At 37.0% G+C, this 22,513-nt stretch overlaps 1 protein-coding gene across 1 annotated transcript in view; it reads right to left on the minus strand.

Moving 5' to 3' along the window:
- Positions 1-22,513, minus strand: part of oxct1a (3-oxoacid CoA transferase 1a) — an 82,145-nt gene that overhangs the window by 28,607 nt on the left and 31,025 nt on the right. The window contains exons 8-12 of the mRNA XM_006626823.3: positions 8,999-9,106; positions 7,039-7,153; positions 6,557-6,651; positions 5,822-5,870; positions 4,848-4,920 (exon numbers count right to left, since the gene is read on the minus strand). Of these exons, the coding sequence (XP_006626886.1) occupies positions 4,848-4,920; positions 5,822-5,870; positions 6,557-6,651; positions 7,039-7,153; positions 8,999-9,106 (440 nt within the window). The remainder of the gene's footprint in view (positions 1-4,847; positions 4,921-5,821; positions 5,871-6,556; positions 6,652-7,038; positions 7,154-8,998; positions 9,107-22,513) is intronic.

The following is a 22,513-nucleotide window of genomic DNA, read 5'->3' on the forward strand; positions in this document are numbered from 1 at the left end:
TGGAAATATACAGTGCCTTGCGAAAGTATTCGGCCCCCTTGAACTTTTCAACCTTTTGCCACATTTCAGGCTTCAAACATAAAGATATAAATTTTTTATTTTATGTGAAGAATCACCAACAAGTGGGACACAATTGTGAAGTGGAACGAAATCTATTGGATTTTTGAAACTTTTTTAACTAATAAAAAAATGAAAAGTGGGGCGTGCAAAATTATTCGGCCCCTTTACTTTCAGTGCAGCAAACTCACTCCAGAAGTTCAGCGAGGATCTCTGAATGATCCAATGTTGTCCTAAATGACTGATGGTGATAAATAGAATCCACCTGTGTGTAATCAAGTCTCTGTATAAATGCACCTGCTCTGTGATAGTCTCAAGGTTCTGTTGAAAGCGCAGAGAGCATCATGAAGACCAAGGAACACACCAGGCAGGTCCGTAATACTGTTGTGGAGAAGTTTAAAGCCGGATTTGGATACAAAAAGATTTCCCAAGCTTCAAACATCCCAAGGAGCACTGTGCAAGCGATCATCTTGAAATGGAAGGAGTATCAGACCACTGCAAATCTACCAAGACCTGGCCGTCCCTCTAAACTTTCAGCTCAGACAAGGAGAAGACTGATCAGAGATGCAGCCAAGAGGCCCATGATCACTCTGGATGAACTGCAGAGAACTACAGCTGAGGTGGGAGAGTCTGTCCATAGGACAACAATCAGTCTTACACTGCACAAATCTGGCCTTTATGGAAGAGTGGCAAGAAGAAAGCCATTTCTCAAAGATATCCATAAAAAGTCTCGTCTAAAGTTTGCCACAAGCCACCTGGGAGACACCCCAAACATGTGGAAGAAGGTGCTCTGGTCAGATGAAACCAAAATCGAACTTTTTGGCCACAATGCAAAACGATATGTTTGGCGTAAAAGCAACACAGCTCATCACCCTCAACACACCATCCCCACTGTCAAACATGGTGGTGGCAGCATCATGGTTTGGGCCTGCTTTTCTTCAGCAGGGACAGGGAAGATGGTTAAAATTGAGGGGAAGATGGATGCAGCCAAATACAGGACCATTCTGGATGAAAACCTGTTGGAGTCTGCAAAAGACCTGAAACTGGGACGGAGATTTATCTTCCAACAAGACAATGATCCCAAACATACAGCAAAATCTACAAAGGAATGGTTCACAAATAAACGTATCCAGGTGTTTGAATGGCCAAGTCAAAGTCCAGACCTGAATCCAATCGAGAATCTGTGGAAAGAGCTGAAAACTGCTGTTCACAAACGCTCTCCATCCAACCTCACTGAGCTCGAGCTGTTTTGCAAGGAAGAATGGGCAAGAATTTCAGTCTCTCGATGTGCAAAACTGATAGAGACATACCCCAAGCGACTTGCAGCTGTAATCGCAGCAAAAGGTGGCTCTACAAAGTATTAACGCAAGGGGGCCGAATAATTTTGCACGCCCCACTTTTCATTTTTTTATTAGTTAAAAAAGTTTCAAAAATCCCATAGATTTCGTTCCACTTCACAATTGTGTCCCACTTGTTGGTGATTCTTCACATAAAATAAAAAATTTATATCTTTATGTTTGAAGCCTGAAATGTGGCAAAAGGTTGAAAAGTTCAAGGGGGCCGAATACTTTCGCAAGGCACTGTATTTCAAGTTACGAATTGACATAATCATACTGTATAAACTCCAAAGCAGAGAAAATTTTAGTACATGTCCTATCCTAAATTGACAATATTTGAAAACCAATCTATTTCTGTTGCAATAAAGCACATGCTTTAGACCAAGCAAATCTTGCTACTGTATTAATTTATACAGTATATAATGTTATGAAATGGACACATACAAGGCAATGTTTTTAGATACTTTATTTAGACTGCTTTGAATAAGTACAATTGAACTGAATTCAACATATCAACTTTGAAGCAGTTTTGCCCACGACTACTACTTATATGTTAACTCTGCATGAAGATCACATTGGAACATTTCTATGGTGAAATGTCTGCTGCACAAACTGTACTTATTCACTTGCACCTAGCACTGAATCTTGACAAGAAACTTCTCGATGGGACCAATATCAGTGCCCATGTTTATTATCTCTGAGCTTGCTGAATATACTTTGGAAAAGGAAACAGTTTGACTTTCTGCGTATATGATGCTGTTTTGTGTGGGACTACAATGTTCTGCAAAGTCAAATACTCAACAGCGACCAAACAACTTTGCTTCCAGATGCCAGTGAGTAGGAAAGGCTGTTTTTACATGACAGTTAATGCAAGCTCTAGCTCTCGCCCATGGAGGGACCAGCAGTTTGTGACAACATGACGACCATTCAGTACTTTCACAAAGCTCACGATCTTGTACTTAATTCAAAATTGTGCAAAATGTTTCTGTACGGCAAGGAATTTATTTTGTTAGTTAATTAATAGAAGTTGCTGCAACATCTACAAGTACTGTACATATCCGGCACATGGTCAGTACATGGTCACTCTGGCCGTTTCAACATCACCTGGATTGTACTGTACCTTGCTTGTCCGCAAATCTTACTTATTGTGTCTCTTGCAGATAATGCCCTCCCATTTTCACAGGCAAAATGGGAAGACAACTGTTCAACCCTTTCAGGGAACACTTGACAACTCCTGACCATATTTACACTGATTCTTCCATTTATTTATTTTTCACAGGACATCTAAGGGATTCCATTACCAGAAAGACATCAGAAGCCAAATGTATCCTTATGTCTGCTTCACATACTCTCTTAGCTCTCAACAATCAACTAACCTCTGTTTTAATCTCTCTATTCATTTACAGATTACTGCCTTCCACACATTCCCAGGAATCTGTCACCCAGATTTCCATCTCTTCAACCCCTTTCCTCATCTCCACCTCCCCCTTATCCAACGTTTTTTGTCTTCCCTTGTCTTCACATTTCTGCTAGACTGGGAGTCTCCACCCTACCAACCTTAAAAAAGCTCCACAGCTGAATAGCTTGTACAGTGGTGCAGCTCAGCATTGCATTCACTACAGTTATTACAATTACTATTGCTGTTGGTATTACTAGAATTATTTGGTTAGACTGTGAAACATTAACACTACATCAAACTAATGACCACATCCCATGTTTTTGCACTGTAGTCATTATGCTCTCTGTACCACTTTCCTGGAAATCATGAAATGGCTCTTTCTGAAATTCAGTATACCTATACCATTTATACAGGTACAGTTTTTTCTGATGGAGGTTAATCTTCAAGGTGTTCCTTAATACTAATATGATAAACATGAAAACATAGAACTGAAGGTGCTTATACTCTCCTAGTATTTTGGCACATACTATATGAAACAATAGGAGCTGTGATTTAAGTACCTATAATGATTTTAACAATGAAGCATCAAAAGCCAGCTTTTCCTCATACACATCTGCAAACAAAGATTTAAAGTATATGAAATGGCTTTTTAACAATTAAGAAGCTTCACAAAGAGAATTAGTTATTAAAAGTAATACATACATTTATCCTATGGTGAAAATGCAAAGACTATCCAGCCTTCCTCCCTGCTGATAATACACAGCAGTGTCATAGTCTTGAGCAGTCACACCACAAAGACACAAAGAACTGAGTCACTGTAAGGACAATTTCAGCCCCATGGTGATCTGGTAATCTCTCAAGCTACCACAGCCATTAAAGAGGTCATTATTGTCTTGACAGGTAATAAAAACAAGGCATTATCAGGATGAATGATCTTCAAAACATAAATTACATTATCTTCCATATTAAATCAATTAGATCTGATCACATAAATAACTCCCACAACACCAGACTCTTTTTTTAGTTCTGGGATTAACTACAATAACTTCGACACATTACAGATGAACATGACTGGTAATTTATTCAGCTATCACTGCAATGTTTGGAATACTGCTGAATTAGGAAAATATCACTTTTAATTTAACAAATGATTGCACATTTCTAAACTTAAAAGAAAAAAGCTTTCAAGTTCATCATGAGAATACACACACTGCCAGTTTGTTTAAAGCCAGATTGATTTTTTTTGCTTTAGGTCTTTTCCTATCAAAGCAACAAGCCACCTTACTTTACATCAGCAAAATGAATTAAAAGACGCCCTAAATGACAGGATTTCAAAGCCACTTGAAATTATAAGAACTTGTGAAGAAAAGGTTAATTCAGTCATGAAGTGGGTGCATTTAACCAGTTTTACAGAACAGAGAAAACCTGCAGTATTGAATCCCCTGAAAAACTTTGCACTGGAGACTGATGATTTATAATTACCCTAACGAAATGTGGACTTTTCCTGAACATTCCCGTTCATACAAGAGATATCTAACAGGTTTAACAAACCTGTATGAAGTAGATTATTTGTCCAACAATTACAATAGCATTATTTCAAAAGATAAATAATAATTAAAGTGAAATGTCATCATGATCAATTCTATAGGAGATGTGTTACAAATAAATCCACAACGTAATAAGATTTCTACACTGAGCAGTAAAATTATTCACAAACAAAAAAACATCCCTGTAAAAGATATTTTTAAATATTTATCTTATTTATAATATTTCGCTTAGAAATAAATGGACAAAGAATTTTTGTATGATGATTCCAGTATAGTTGAAGTATTTATTTCAGATAGTGAAAGGCCCTGTTGTATAAAAGTAGTGATATAATTTCATCACCATTTCTGATATTAGCACAAAGGTTTATAGCCATTCGGAACAACAACAACAAACTAAAGAAAATGGAACTACTGCTCCCATCCAGGCAGTTACATACAGTATGAAGGAAATGTGGGATCCATGACTGCAGGTCTCTCCACAAATGAGTAACAGCGATGACTACTTACCCTCTAATCATGGCAAATGATTCATCACTGGAGAAGTAGGAGGCTCCCGAAAGCACAGTGACAGTTTCTTTACCTGCAGAGGAAGGGGTACACTTCCTCACTTGTGGCACAGAACCAATCTCATGCCACAGAAATAGCTATATTGTTAAAGAAGGATACCTGGAGCTGACATAGTAAAGGCAGAGGTCTATTATGGTTGCCTGGAGGCAGCTGCCCAGACACTGGCTGTTAAGATAAGCAAATGCTGCCTAATCTTATATTGCTCAGAGATAAGGAATCTGCAGCATTTTCCATCAGGAGTACAGGGCTCTAGGCCCTCTTCCTAGTATTTGTGCCTCCATTCATCAAAGTTGTTTACTGCAGTGTTCAATCTGCATTTTGAAACAGGAAATCACTGATAGTATAAAGACATCTCATTTTATCCAGTGAATGTTTTAAAATCATTTTTAAACCGTCAAACTATTGATTTGAGACATCCATCTTAGCCCTACCAGCACCACCAGCACCAGTATGGCAAGGGCTACTACAGCGTAAAGACATAAAAGAAAGCAGAACATCTTAATTTGCCTACATGACCACAGCTCATGACAAATTTGTACTGCTGACATTTCTAACACTATGATCCCAAACCTAACATGACTGGGTCAAAGTCCGAAACCATACAGTAGTTCACATACAGTAGGTCAGACTGTGATGGATTAGTCAAAGTGTTCAACAGACCTGTTATACAGGTCAGTTAGGCTTCTGAAAAGTATCCAAGAGTTCCATGTATTCTTTCAATAGCTTGTGAGCTCTTTAAGTTTCCTATCTGAAGAATTTAATTACAATTAGAAATATTTCTTGAGTTCTTTCCTTTTCTTAAATTTTTAATAAAGAGAACATATCCATATATTTTATTATATCAGCACCTTGATACACAAAATACGTGGGTTATTTTACAATTCTGTTCGTTTTCTTTTCTCGAAAAAACTTACCAGCGTTGATCAAATCCGCGTCTACCTCTGATTCAGTTGGGTAGGGACCCTGTGAAGACAAAACAAACCAAACAAGAGCTCTAAATATTATTCCGAGCTACAACAGATGTTCTGCTAAACCAACATAAAACAGAACCTATTTGCTGACACCTGTATCTATTAAATGCCATGTAGTAAATATTTACTTTTCATATATATATTTCATACTTTTCGCAATAGTGTGTAGCTGATCCTTTGTGAAGTCATTTTAGACTTTAGTAAAGTAAAACAGCAAATGCCAAGAGCAGAGCGGCTCAACACAGAATGGTGAAACACAGAATTTGATTAATTTACTATACATGTGACTATTATTTGCTTTTAAGAAAAAAATAGGAATCAGGATTGTAAAAGCAAATGTCTCTTCTTTAATCAACGTTTTATTGGATCCTTTCAAAAGTCTCTGTGGAGCTGTTTTATTTACTGCTTTGTTGTCTAAATGTTCAGTTTTTCTTGCATTTTTTATCTTTTCAACTATGCATTGCAGCAGTTTAAATCCCAAATATCATAATCTAAACCACATGAATTCCATTATGTCTAATCCATCAAACTGTTTATCTTATTTGATACTTTCTCCCTCCTGTCCAAATTTTACAGAAATCCCCAGTGCAACAAGAAAATGTTCTCTCCTGTAATAATCCGAGATACTGTGTCAAACAAGAAACAACCATTTCCAACGTCTGCAAGAAACAAACTTACCAATCCCAGAATGCCATTCTCACTCTGCAAGTGGACTGTTATCTCAGGTTTGATGAAATTACTGGCCAGCATAGGAATGCCAATTCCCAGATTAGCTGAACATACTAGTTAAGTACAGCAATGTGTATGTGTTTTGGTACATAAATAAAAAAAAACATATTATGTTAAGACAAGTGTTCTTTCACTCCTAATTTAATGTGTCCTCTAAGCCTTTCTACTTTGACCTTAAGAAATTCTATGGATGATAGGAGGCTCTTCATCCTCTCCAAGCTGATTTTCAATATTGAAGCGATTGTAGAATCAGTTCAAACTGGCTGAGAATTAAGACATTTCACCATACATCAAGCATCTTGAGTATTTTTAGAATAAAGATGATCATTTAATGAAAACTGCCTTGAATCACTAAACTGCAGCACACTATTTACATAAAGGGAGCTTTACTTGTATGTCTATTACAAAAGTCTCATCCCTTTGAAGGATACCATACATGCCATCTTCAAACTCCAGTGCTGCCCTGCGAATAATCCTTTCCCTCACAAGGTCAGACTCCTTTTTTGGTTTGGGAGTTTCTGCTTGTTCCTTCCGAACTGTCCGTTTCTGCACAGAGACAAAAAAAACAAACAATTAAACACAAGACTGAACCCATGATTAAAACAAAGAATTCAGGAACAGGTGCGTCCTTCTAAGATGATTGCACATTCAAGTCATATCGAGCCAGGTGGCCTGTTCCTCTCTAAAACTTGCAACATGGTACCATTTAATGAGGCACTCAAGGATGTGTGGAAAGGCAAAAATAAAGATACTTGCAGGTCAAATGTGGTTCTAAAACAGGAATCCAGCTCCTCCCATTTCTTAATCATCCTTGAATTAGCACTGTAGTCTAAGCTAGCAAATTTAAGTGGGTTATACAGCTCGGTAAAAAAGGGCAAGTTTTAATTTTTAGGTCAAGTTCTCAGTTTTTGCTACACTATATATATCTCTAAGATAAAATGCCATGTAAAAGATGTTTCTTTTTTAAAAAAATTAAAAATTCGATGTATTTTATTATTTGCAAATGTACTGTCTGCGTATTCAAATTACAGCAAATTCCATGCGAATGCTGAACAGAACTATCAATGTCTTTGTAATAACACAGGTTGTGGAAGTTACATCCTGATTTAGAATGGACTGAATGAACAAAAAATGTGAATATTACATTGTCTTCTACAGTCAACAAAAACTCACAAAACAGTCGGTTAGGTGTAGTTTGTTGGTACAGGCTGGTTTTGTATTATTAATACAAATACTGTACATAGTGCTAGGAAATATAGTTGTGTTTTCCACAGTGGTACAGGTCTATGAAGAAATGTAGAGTATATCTAAATGCTGACATGATGTCTTCTTGCTGAAAGAAACACATGCAGTTCCTTAGTAACTGCTACTGTATCTGCTTTAAAGTGAAGAAGATGCATGTCAAAACTTTTTTTATTAATGTTTTCACATCACTAACAGTGTGAGCGGTGAGATAAAAAAAGCATCATGGGGTCAATTTCAATAGCATAAACATACTTTCTGAATAGCATCCTATACTTCTGAGACAGTGCTTTGCTTTGTTTGTGTACAATATTTACTGTATGAGACCCTACATTTAAATGAGAGAATGATTAAAATAATTCATTATACCCCTTCTTCAAAAAGGAAAAAGGAGACTGTTCTGTGAACTTCGTCCCATCACTTGATTAGTCACAGTTTCATCTCAGTGATCCAGCCTTTTCTCACAGAAATTAAGTTTTTCTGCAGGAAAAGTTAATTTAATTTAATTTAATAAGAAGCTTGAGTTTGTGTGTGTGAAACAATGCATTTAACTGATTTCATTAGACAGCTACAGTACTTTGAACACCTTTGTGGCCAATAAGTGAAGTGATCAAACAGATGATCTAATGGAACAGAATATTTATAAAGATTTTTTTTAGGAACAAAATGATTTTGTGATGAGAAGTAAAACCCTTCCAGTCTTTTCACTCATCATAACAGTAATCAATGCACAAGACATTGACTTGGCTATTCACTTGTGCCTCTCTTACAGTCCTTACACTTACACTCTGCAGCAGGTTCATACCACAGATTTCAACTCTGGAATTACATTAAAATTCATTAAATAAAAGATTGGAAAATATCAAGCATTTGAAGCACAAGGGCTTGCATGAATAGATTCCAGCTCTTCCATAACCCTGATCTGGAAGAATCGGATACAAAAATGGATGGGTGGAAAAAAACACAAGAAACTTCCTAAAAGCATCCAGACCAACCAGAAGCCTTAAATCTGAGGAGATTAAGATTGTAAATACTGCTTTGCCATGTTCCCCTGCTCTTCCACACGCTCAGTACAGGCCATCATTTTCCCTCCCAGCAACCTCTCCCACTGCACCAAAACAGAACTAAAGAGAGAATCATTCTACTTACTTCTATTCTCTTCTCGTAATTTTTTCCCTTTACAATCCTGTTGACATAAATACTGGGGACATGAACATCCTCCGCTGCAAAAGCTCCAACATCAACAATCTCTTCAACCTGAAAGCACACAAAGAGAACTGAATTACCACACAGTTACCAAGAATTCAGCACCCAATGCAAGTGCATGGTTTTGACAAAACAGCAGACACGATGTACACAAGATCACATACACAAATGAGCATCTCTTTTTTCTCAATGAAAATGTTATGGTATCATTTTTACTTCATTTCGTATCTTGTACAAAAGGTGTGACCTACACAGATAAAACTGATATACTGTATACTGTAGCCTAAATGGGGACATTTATAAAAATCGTACATAAAATACATAACAGAAGAGCAAATTTGCACTCCCTGTCCATCCTTTTATTTTCTCATTTGCAGAAGGGGAAACTGACTGAAAACTGAAAACAAAAATCACAGCACAGGAGAAAAGATGGTGGGATGTGATTGCATACATTATTCTAAAAGCATTAATACATATTGTGTAGGCTTTAGAATTTAGACTTATGGTTCTTCGTACAAGGAAACCAACAACAAACTAAGCCCGGAAAGGAAAAAACAGAATTTTGTTTGTGATGTCTTGGAGATGAACAAGGAACTACCAAGTCCAAGTCATCTTATGTTTTTGCAACAGATGTAAACTACTAGCATCTCGTACTTTTTTCATGTGGTGACCTGAGCAGAAGCAGTGAGAAAAATCAGTATTACACTGAAGGACAAGCTGGCAGAGCCATGGAAGAAAAGAAGAGGAGGGGGGCTGTTGATTAGGTCTTTAGAAATGTATTATTAAAGGGAAATGTGATTAGACAGGACATGAGACCGTGAATAAAAAACACTAAGAGTGGGCAGAGTACCCCAGGGCCTTAATGCTTGCAATTATTTATTTTAGGCTCAATGGCAATATAATGCTAAAAGTCTCCCCTTACAACTAATCTTGCACTCTTTGCAATGTCAAACCCTTAACGGCACAGAGATAAATAGTGTATATTCAACTTGTATAGAAACAAACTTTACACTCTAATCCTAAGATTTATAGTAAGGCTGTGATAACACAGAGGGTAGAAGAAACTTAATGTCCAGGCAATATGACACAAAATAACCCCTAGCTTCCTGAGATAAGGTACAATAATGAGGCCTATATTAATTTTTGCAGCAGAAGGAAAGGTAGACTGAGAGTGAGACAATCAGCTTAGGGCAGGACACAAGCAGCATATCCCTATTTTAAGCCCTTTCTCAATTCAAGGAAAAGAGTTTCATAAATTCATATAATCAGGCATCAAATTTACAAAGAACAAAGAGAATATCTGTACTAAATTATATCATGAGGTTAAACAATATAAATGTAATGCTGGTAATGCCCATTTTCAGTTCTGTTTAATATTACCAAACCAAGCTGACCCCAAAATACAAAGTTTAATTTCTGTAACACATGAACTCTAGCCGCACTACTTACAGTATTTTTTCCTAGTCACAAGTGAAGCAGCTTAAATAGAAATGATTCAAATTCAATTGGCCTGAGAGCTCAAGAGTATTGATAGTAGAGGTTTTTCTGTCTCATTCATATCAACATGCTGACATAAATACAATAGCTGAATTAACAATGAATTATAGAGACATAATTTAAGTTCTAGTAACTTCTATTGAGAATGCATAGCTTTTTATGAAGGCATCCTGGAATATGCTAATGTTAAAAACAAATTCATACCAATTTGTTGTCTGTTTTATGCCAAATAGTTCTGTCTGAATAACAGGTAATTAAAATAAAAAAGACATACTGTGCACATCCAAAGCAGTTAAAAGCTTGAAACATCAAGTTGTTCAGTGTGTGGTAAATGATAAAATATATTTATAGATATAGAAAATAATAATGTGTGTATTAAAAGTTAAAAAACTGCCAACTCATGTCACTAGAATGTATTAATAGCAATGTAAGCATTTATTGGCCTCTTCCCTGCTTTTCTACACCTTTTAACCAAACAAACATGAAAAGTTGTCACCTGAATGCTTTGAAACCACACAAGAATGTTAGGCTTCTCACTAAAGCAGGAATCAAGAAGGGGTTGTATCCATTTTTGCCTTACATTAAGTATTGAATAGAATGTATATTCAATCGAAACAATCATTACAGTGTGCTAATTTGACACATATGTTCTTTTTATTATGCACAAAAGAAGCACAGCTCTAAGCTTTTATGGATTTAATTAAATATTTTAAGTGAAACATCAAGCATAAAACTATGAACAAAATATACAGGTCAAGATCTGTTGGCCATTCCAAAACCTCCACGTTGTTCGTTTGATGTTGTGCCATTGTAATCCCAGACCTACAGTATGTGGTCTTGCAGTGCCCGGCTGGAAAAGAATGGCTTGCGAGAATAGACAAACAGTTATTTCAAGGATATTGCCAATACAAAGTGGAGTAAAAAGGCTATGTACTGTAGATGAAACACTCCTCGACTCTTCTCAGTTGTCAGCTCTCAGCTGACTAGTTAACCCCTGTATATTTCATTTTCTGGCAGATGGCAAGCTAGTCTTTCTCCTGATCCACCAGTAATTTCTTCTTGGAATTTGTCATGCTCTAGTCAATGTAGTCTGAAAACGATTACACAAACAGACCGATGGATTTGCCCTGTCCTTCAGAGAGCTTTTTCCAGGCTTTTCCAGACTAGTTTTCTGTTTGTTGAAGAGAAACATCACATGCACTGGCAACATCTCCCACTTATAGGCCATTTTCAATCATGCTGGTAGCAAACAGTTGATATTCAGCATTCATGAGAGGCATGGTACTATCTGTTGCTGTTCTTTTGTTAATTAAAAATAATGTGGTTTTGAAAAGCTATTATGCAGATTCGTAATGAACTAACATTGGCGAATTCTAATTAAAATATCAAATATTTGAGCTTCAGTATATTATACCAAGGAACACTTCTTCTCAAACAATCAACAAATATATATTCTATTGAAATTGTAATAACATTATGTATGTGCCCAAGAAACTACTCCTATAAAACCTAAAACCTTTTAATATTTTTATTGTGCATCCATATATTTTATTAGCATTATTATATGTGCAGCATGCTATTTAATATTTATTAAAAAATAAAGTATTTCCTTAACTATTTAATTAAACTGGTTAATTAAACCAAGAGGAGATATTATATTTGTTTATTGAAAACAGCAATAACAGCAGTTTTCAGGTGGTCAGAGCATACTTTTTGTTGGAGTTATTTTTCCAAAGTTTTGGCACTTTTAAGCATTACGTTTGAGTGTGTTTCCAGAGCTAACAAATCCTTCTAAGTATGCGATAACAACCACTTACGTCTAGGAAAGATCAACCTGATAAAAGCAACAAAATCTCCCAATGTCAAATCAATTTGCATCTCAAGCATCCTGAGACTGAAGAAAGAGAAATCTTTAAACTGGAGCGCAGGGATCATGTGAAACTCTAACAAGCCGGATACCTCAGGCACAGCTTGCCCCTGTGGATAAAAAGCTAGTAGCTTTTACAACAGATACCATGGAGAAGTCAAGCTCATTCACTTAACTCACAATGGAAAACACTGGAAGGTACAAAATAAAAAAAGCACAAAGCACAAGCAAAATATGCAGTCACATCATGGCCCAACAACTGCTAACACTTTACATTTGATAATTTTACTATAAATTTAAGTTACTGCAATTATTCTGATTACTGCAATTCCAATTATGTAAAAAAAAACACTTTTCTTTTCAGTGTACCACCCTTCAATGTTTGAACTTCTTTCATCCCCTGATTTGTTTGATCTGCTTGACGTGATTATAGGTGCAGATATGCAGCCAAGAATCACCCAAACCTAACAGATCAGATCAAGCCAAAGGGGAAAAATAATGTCATCCCCGACATCTAAAATACTGAATCATTTGTTTCTGATCTGTGGAAGATATATGGAGTGTGTCCAACCACTGATCCTTTAATTTATTTTTTTGTTGTCTACTAATCATACATTTTACACAATTATTGAATTTATCATCACCTACTAAGCTTTCTTCTCCACTATATACAATAATGCTGCAGTGATACCACACAGGCACCACCATATTTCCAATTTCTGTATATTTGTACTAATTGAAAAGTCTTCACATACCCACCCTTTGGCTTTTTAATACCACATTATAGCAAAATGAATAGTTCCAGACAGTTTCAATCTAAACTGGAGGGTTTCCTTGATTTTAATCATAGTTCAGTCACCGACCCCCACATTCAATGTGATGGAGTTAAAAGCTTCCTTAAGGATAATTCTACTATGATTGCCTCACAACTGCACACATCTTTCCTCCGTAAAATTACTGAATTGGAAACCAAATTGGCTGTTCTAGAACATGCTGAACAAGGCATACTGCATTCTAGGGGTGCTGCACTGAAAATTAATCTCTTTAGAAAAGGATTAAACTGACTGCTTAGATGTCATGCAAGATTTTTTATATGTAGACCTTGGCAATTCAATGGCAGTCAACCCAGTCATTTATTACTGTAGCTTTGGGACTCCACAGCAATGAAAACTTCCATATATTCCAGGTGACTGTTAGACGCAGGGGTATTACTGTCAGATGTGGTGCAGATAAGCTACAAATTTCACCTTTTTTCTTCCATATTCTATAGTTCGGACATTCAATATGATAGCGAAAATTGTATGAGTTTTCTCTAATCTCTCCAATTACCTTGTCTTTCTCCTGAAGTGTTGACTGCACTTGAGATTTGAGGTGCTTATATTCGTGTCTGGATGAAGGGAGATGTTGCAGGGCATTAAAAGGGTAAATCATCTGGCACTGACGGCAGAAAAAATAATAGCATGATTTTGGAAATTCTTCAATTTCCTTTGATATTTGTGCCCCATTTTGCTTGAAATTATACTGTCTCCAAGAAGGGCTAATTTTTAAATATAAATTAATCTGTCATTATAACCATATTACTAAAAAGACATAGAAAAAACACACTTTGTGCAAGCTATTGTCCTGTGTCTCTGATATGGTCTGACGACAAGATTCCACTTGCTGTATGTATGGTCTTACTCCATATGAGCAAATTATTACACCATGATCCAACAAGCTCCATTAAAAGACATTCTGCTTCTGATAACACATTACATGTGTACATATAGACATAACAGTATTTCCCCCTGTGCTGTTCTCTCAATGTATACAAAGACAGCTTTTGATCAGCTTGAGTAGAAATATTATGTTTGAAATCATTATAGATGATATACAATGATATAACTGAACAAATATAAGTATAATCGAATAACTGACAATCATTCAGCGGTGATTTTTGCAGACAATAAGTTTGCTATTTGTAGTTAAACTCATTAAGGGCATCCACTTTCACTGGTGTTGTTGGCTTGGTCCGTTAAGATTTCCATCAATCTGCCTACCCACATTTCTGTTAGCGGCATTCAAAATTCCATTTCAGTCTATACTACAGTACATTGTTATATGTAGACAATGTTTCCTGTCATTGGGTCTATAATTATGTACTTAATTACAACTTGGCATTTAGAAGAAAGATACATGAAATCCCAAAGGATATGGCATTCCCATTTTCATATTTTCCATAATTACAGACTACTTACGGCTAATTCTCCTTTCTTATTTCTACATGGTAAGCTTATATACAAATGCACATTACAGGAGATATTTAACTGAAGATGGTCTTCATTTGTTCAAGAATTTGCAATCATAGTACGACTTGCCAGGCTCGTTTATGTTTCTTAAGTATCATTTTGCTATGTGTGCCTATGACGTTGCCTGGAGTTTTAACATTGTTGACACACCCAGTGTACAATTTGCTAGGAGGAATCTTGAGGACCAAAACAGAAACATCAGGTTTTTCTTGTTTAGGTTTTTCTTCTATAGGCATTGTATAAATCTTTACCCGATGGTTCTAGTTGGAATATTGATTTTAATATGACAGACAAAGGACTTTCCTGGCATTTGGCTTCCAAGAATTCTAATCACTGAAAGATGTGATTATAGATTTTTCACTAGGAGATGTTATCGTATGAAATGTATCCATAGCTACCTACAACACGGCACTAATGGTATTCTTTTGTACTGTAGGTGCTGGCAGTGTCCAGATGCAGTTACCTTTCTTCTTCTCTAACCTCTAGTGCAAACAAGAATATTCCTTGCACTCACCCAGCAGAAACAGAATCTGTCTGGGTTTTCTGAGGCTTAGAGTATTTGACACTTGGTTGGGAACCTCCTCATCGCTGGATGCTTGATTTTCTTGATTGTACTGTAGAGATACTGTGCATACAAGGAGTTTTCTAGTGCTCAGGTCCTTGTTGCCAGTGGGAGGATGTAGAAACATGGTCAGGTCCTTGTTATATCATTTCTATTGTTGCTGACTTGATATAGGTTGTCAAGCCCTTTTGCAGGAAACATGGAATAGGTCAACTGCCCATGGTGAGGGAAGCGAAAGCATTGAATGGAGGAGCAGGAGAAATATAGGATGGTGAGGCTGCTTGTGTTTCAGTGCTCTTTATGCTCTACTGTGGCATTTTCTTTAAATGTAAAACAAGATTTAAAACAAAGGTAAATTTGCAGGATGCACTTTCTGATCCGTTTGGCTTGTTAGACAAAACCAGGCGAGTTGGGATTTTATCATCTGCAGTGCAAACCCAGCCAACTTTTTTTTTATTCTGTTAAAACTGTTTTTCCCTCTTTTCCTGGATATGTGTAAATCAGACAGCTTGGTATGAAACGCGGTCCTCTGGCAAATCCCAGAGATCTTCTAATGCCGGATTCCATTTGAGAAATTAGATTCCAGTGTTATTTTATTGTACTCAGCTCTTCTTTAGGCATTTTAGATGGCATTTGCATTACTTCTTGTCATTCTGATTTATGGAGCTTGCTTTCATTTTCTATAGCCCATTCAATCTCAAAATAAATAAGGCTACAGAGATTCACACATTCTATTTTTTTCCATAGCTCATTTCACAGAGAAAGAATTTCATAAAATTCAAAGTTTTAAATAAGAATTCATTTTTTTCTGAATTCATCAAATTAATTAGACTAGACCCCTTTCGAATGCTTCTAATTAACAAAAGGCATGTGACACTGACTTATGTTGGAGTTTATTATTATTATTATCAGTAGCTTAGCAGATGCCCTTATCTAAGGTGATTTATAATAAATGTGAAATTCTGAAATTTACATTACATGTACAGTAAATACACTAAAATTCTGTTCCATAAATGGTTTTGGTTTCTGCGGGAAGTTTCTTCCTGCGTAGAGGTGTGAGGGAGGAGAGTGAACTGACTGTGGAAGTAGGAGAATGGAAAAGGCGCACAGAAAGCCCGCCCAAGCAGGAGGGGGCAAGGGGGGGTATAGAAAGAGAAGAGACAGCAGGCAGGAAGGAGCAGGAGTGTTTGTGACAAAGATTTTGAACGGGGCGAATGCAACAATGAGGAGTCAGGGGATAGATGAATTGGTGTGGGTGGAAAGCGTTGGTATGCCAAACAATACATTACAATACTCCAAACGGCATTGTTCAACATGTACTAAAATCTGATCGTTTCTCTTCATTCATCTGGAAGCCACATTTTCCAGAATTTATCAAGGACTCCATTTTCTTTTCCATTTAATTTCATGCCAGCAGAAGAGTCTGTCTTCTGTAGCTCAATGAATGCATTAATGACCTTGTATAGTTTGTTGTTGAGCGATCTAAATATTTTTTTATATTATGCATTTCTAATTTTCCGACCAGTATGCACCAGTTAGTACTAGTATATTTTAGCACCTGTGTACTGTCAAGACATTATACAGCAAAAGGATACAGCAGAAGGATCACAAGTTTAATCAAATTATTCAATTTAAAGTTCCACCCTGGAAGCTAAAGGTTTCTACTAAAGCTAACATGCAGAAAGTCTAATTATAAAACTGGACTAATGAACATAGCACAGAGGTCATGACACTATGACATCAACTTATATACAGTACATCCTAAATCGTTTCCTCTCATTAGCTTTGAGAAATAACTTCAAAAACTAGTTATAGCTGGAAAGTATGTTAACATGACAAATCATCTAATTAAAAACATTGTAAAATGAGTAAGATAAGGAAAGGAAGGAAGAAAATAAAGAAGTGATGATTCACTATTTTTATCAGTTCATACTGTAGGTCTGACTTCTTTATTTGAGAAGTGGAATATCGCAGTTTAAAACATTCAGCAGTTAATTTATTACTTCTCCCTATGATACCTTTCTAATCAAACATGCACAGAGCAAAACACACTATGTTAGTGGCTGAGCCAATGTTTGGATTGTGAAGCTGCAGACTGGATTTAGAAGTGAAAACAAGAGGCACTTTTCGACAGGATTGTGGGAATCTGGAGAAAGCTGCTCTGCAATGTTATCAAAGCTTCTTTTGAGATCCTTGGATCACCTAGTTTCTAGCAGACAAATAAGCTCCGCTCACTTGTACCCTCTGATCTTATGTTGTTTCATGCCTGTCTCCCTAACCACCAAGCAGCTATATCAAATATATCATATAAGCGAAAAATGAGAGGGGTCATTTGACCCATCTTGCTTACTTTGTTGTTTAGGAACCGAGCGATCCTAAAATTTCTTCCGCCCATTTCTTCCTCAGTCACCTGGTGGGAATGGCTGTTCCAGAAAGCCAAAGCTCTTTCTCTAAAGAAGGGTTTCCACTTCTCTATCTTACAAACATTCCCTCTTTGATTCCAATAGGGACCTTGTTTCAGTAACGTTTTCTTATGGGTTGACTCTAACTATAGCCCTGAGGATTTTATTTAGAATTCAAACTTATTTCCCTGTAATTTACTTAGTTTTTGTCATGCCTTACGCTGGGAGCAGCTTGCGTCCTACTGTTGCTAGTGACACATTCGCCCACAGATGCTGCCGGTCACAAACCTTGCGTGAATTAGGTCAAACTAGCTTGCATGAGTTCCCACTTCTCTATTAGGCCCAAATTATTCCAATCAGGCAGCCAATCCACCGGGCAATCATCCAATCAAGGAGAATATTGAAGGCAGGACTGTGTCCTTAGCCGGCGTTCCGACATTAGAGCTACCATGTTAGCTACTGCTGATGTGTTTCTTTTCTCCTAAACAGATATTTACTATCTGAATTATTCAAGGCGAATTCTCTGCTTTCCAATTACCTTCAGAGCACTTGCTACAACCCTTATCTTTACTGGTCCCCTTGATTGTTTCGTACTTTATTTATCCTTTGTTGTTCTCCATCTCCTCATCTCCCCTGGATCTCCTAGAGCCCTGCACTTGGGTCTCGACCTGTCACCTGCTGCAGCGATGTATCCAGCCCGTGCAGTCTCACAGTTTTAGGTAGAAGAGATGTAGGATCTTTTATCCTTACGGCATAGCACAAGCACCCAAGAGCAGGAATCATTCTTGTTTCCCATGTGTGATTGTTCTAAGGCCATAATATAGAGTCTGCAGTACGGTGACCATCACTGAACACATTATATGCTAAACAATGTCTTACTTATACATTGTAAAGCTTGATGATTGAATAATTTATCATTTCCCTTGATGGAGCTTTCACACTTTTTGCCATACATGTTCAAGTGGAGAGCTGCTTCAGTGTGCATTGGCTGCAAAGGAACAAGTAAAGATTAATTGCATACTAAAAATAGAAAGCAATAACATTAACACAACAGAGTCTTCATGAAGTTTGTAGAAGGCTACAAACAGCCAAAATGTTGTGTTGTTCCTTTCTATTTTTCAGTGTGAAATTAATAATTACCTGTTACTTCAGACATTTACATGTTTTATTCTCCCACACTATCTTTATGAGGACACAGAAGAACCTACACAAAAACACAGATCCCCTTTCATACTTGGCTTCCATCACCTGAGAATCTCTCATGTGATGTTCTCAGCTTATGTTCCTACTTCCTGTTTGTACTTGTACATGGATCTTATTCTGTTCAATTTTTAAACTAATTTGCTAAGTATCTGCCTAAAACGTGATTTAAAGTGTTTTTATGTTGTCACTCACTCTAAATGTGTATGAAACTGAAATAGTTTGCTAACTACCACCATGTAATTTTTTAAAAAAGATTAGGAGGAGAGATGGGCCTAAAATGGATCCGTGTGGTACATCACTGTTTATATCTGCCCTAATTGAGGTTATACCCCTTATAATGACTTGCTGTTTGCTTTTTGCTAGCCATATAAAGTATATGTATTACTTTGGATTTCTTTAGCCTCTACTTATAGAATTAAACTGTTATGAGTGACTTTCTGGAAATATAAATATATAGTGATATATATATTACCAGCATCAACTGTTTCCTTTTTCAAGGAATTGTTAAAAAAATGCTAAACAAAGATCTCCCTTTTCTAGATCCATGCTGTTTGTCTCCATAACAGACTTAAAACTAGTAGTTTCCTGGCTCAGTTTTGTCTCTCTTTTCTAATAAGCAATATTATATTTACAGTTCTCCAGTTTGTAAATAAACCTCCAATTCCTCCCAATAGTGACAGTTTAAAAATCCTGCTACACTTCAGTAAAGGTACAGAAACTTCATGGACAAACCTTTGCCAGCCCTTAACATGAACAGAACATTAATACGGTTCCAATAACATTGTAAGTGACCCTTACTAATTATTAATTTCACAATTATTAACATGTATTATTTCTAAATATTTTTTTATTGTTATCAACTGTATTTCCTATACACTTAGAAAAGTCTTATATGTAAGACTGTATTAAAATGTTCCCCAATATCCAAAATATTTAGGATTTAGAACAGGTAGGACTGAGTTAGGATCTTTGTACTGAATCATGCACAGTAAAAATAATATCCATAGCTGCAGCACCAAGGTTCAGTGATGGAGCAGTGGTTAGCATTGCTGCCTTACAGCACTGGGGCCTTCCATTCAATTCCTGGGGGGCTATCTGTGTGGAGTTTGTATGTTCTTCCGGTGCTTGTATGATTTTTGCTAAGTACTCTAGTTTCCTCCTACAGTCCCAAGACTTACTACTAGGTTAAGTGTCTTCTGGGCCTTGTGTGAGTGCGTCTTGTGTGTGTGCGTCTTGCCCAGGGTGTACCCTGCCTTACAACCCTCTGCTTGCCAGGACAGGCTCCAGCCCCACTGCTGAGGTTAGAAAATGGATGGAGGGAGTCACAGTACCAATGTTAAAGTTGACTCAAATTATGTCAGAATACATATTTTAATATCAATTGCGCAAAACACAAAACACAGTATGTTCCATCACACACATACTGTAATTCCTGGAAATAACACTGGCCTCTTTCTTTTGTTAAGCAACCATAGCAAAATAAAGACAGATAAGTCTGACAGGCAATCATGTTAGTGCATGCTTTACATTCACAGCATAATTTGTTGCTGAATGCTAAATGCTGTAATCAAAAATATTGCTATTTCAAGTAAAAGCACCCAAACACAAAAAGTGGCATTTCATTAGTGTAAACATGTTAACAGTAAAGAATAATCCATCTGTCATTAATGAGTCACTTAATTCACGAGAGCACTGCAGAAACCTGAACCTATCCAGGTGACAGGCAGGACTGAGAATACACAATTGCTTCTCCCTAGATGGGATGTCAGACAATTGCAGAGCCATGGTGGAAGAGATGATTTTGAATACATAATCAAACTAAGCTAGGTTGTGTTAGGGAGGTGAGAGGAAACCTAAAAGCTCAACAAAAACTGACACATACTGAACATGGGAGTCCTGCTCAAACTTCTGCCGGAGACTGGCTTAAAAACCAAGACCCTTGAGCTGTGAGGCAGCAGTACTAATGGCCACCCTGCCACTGAGTGAACTATCCGTAAATGTCCAGAGGTTAGAACATTTCATTTTTCCTCAGAACTAATAAACAGACAGGTCTATGCAATACCATAGAAAAAAGCAAAGGGCAAAGCACAAGTCACATGCAGTGCTTGAGTGCCTTGATGTCCAGTGTCAGGCTGAACTGCTAGCTGCCTATTTTCTCACTACTACGCTTCTATTTCATAGAACAGGCTTGACTGTTAACCAATGGCTGAAATTCTGTTTAGAGATGGGAATCACCTTCGACAGCTCTGTACCAGGATACTTCAGGATGATTACAGAAACATTTCCTTCAGGGATATTGTCCAAGTTTCCCCACAGTACATCCCCCCAGGATGTAGTAAATACTAATTTGAACATTTTAAGTACTCAGATTAAATGGAAAATCCAGTGGGAAAAAAACAGACCACTCAAACCAAAGTTAATAACACATCTGGTTATTTGTCTAATAATTATATGTTCCAAAACATCTATTTAATGGCATATACCCAATCTTAAAAATCAGTCTTCTCAGTGCAGCTTCCAAAATGAGTAGAGAGATCTTGCAAATGATATCTCAAGCAAATCACTAGAGGGCAGCAATATTATGCATTCATAATGTTAATCTCTGTTTTTCATCCTTTAGTCCTTGGTTATCTCATAGGGATAATGTATAGTGGCCTTTATATAGTGATTAAGTGTACAGTATGTACAGTAAATGTGTAACAATGAGTTGAAAGAAAATAATAGTGCTTTGGTAGTTAATTTAAATAAACTGTACAGTACACTTATACTAAAATAGACCTAAATAAGTGCAGTAGTGGCACATCATTGTCATTTCGGATAGGGAAGGTATGGGGGTTATACAACCCATAGAACCATGAGTCATCTGTCACTGTTTGTTACTGTATATGCAATTCAAAATCAGTATGTCTACCAGGACATTTGTGTGGATCATGTTCATGCTAAATTTCAAAATTGATGATTTTTTGTACATGAATGATTGTACATGGATTAAAAAAGATATTCACCCCAAAATCCAATCCAGGTTTGCAGGGGAGCCAGTACTTATCCCTGCAAATAAGGGGCCCGAAGCAGGATAGAACCTGGATGGGCCTAATACACCCTGAAATCGCCTGCCAGAATCGTGTCAGGGTGTAGCAGTACATATATTTTGCCTGGAATGCTGAGCCCTTTTCAAAGTGTATAATAGTATCAGCATGGTGGCTCTTGTGTTAGCATGGAGAGCTGGGGCTCTGGGTCCAATTCTAAACATGGGGTGCTATCTGTGTGGAGTTTGTATGTTCTCCCCACATGGTTTCCTCTCACAGTCCATTTACTAGTCCAAAGGTTAAATAGCTCCTGGCAAAATAGGTCCTGGTGTGATTAAGGTGCATGTTTGAGTCTGTGTGTGCCCTGTAATAGACTGGCATCCCATCCAGGCTGTATCCTGCCTTGTGTTCATTACGTGATCTGACAGGCTCCATCTCCCCCACAACCCTAAACTGGATGAAGCAGTTAGAAAACAGATGGATGGAAGCGTATGAATTGACTCAGAGTTTCAATTTAATCAGAATGTGAGTCTGATTAATATATAATATTGACAGCAAATAGGAAAGTGCATCTATGAAATCCCATTGTAAACAAAGCAGGAAGAGAAAAAGC

This window comes from Lepisosteus oculatus, chromosome 3 (assembly GCF_040954835.1).
Source record: "Lepisosteus oculatus isolate fLepOcu1 chromosome 3, fLepOcu1.hap2, whole genome shotgun sequence".
Lineage (NCBI taxonomy): Eukaryota > Metazoa > Chordata > Actinopteri > Semionotiformes > Lepisosteidae > Lepisosteus > Lepisosteus oculatus.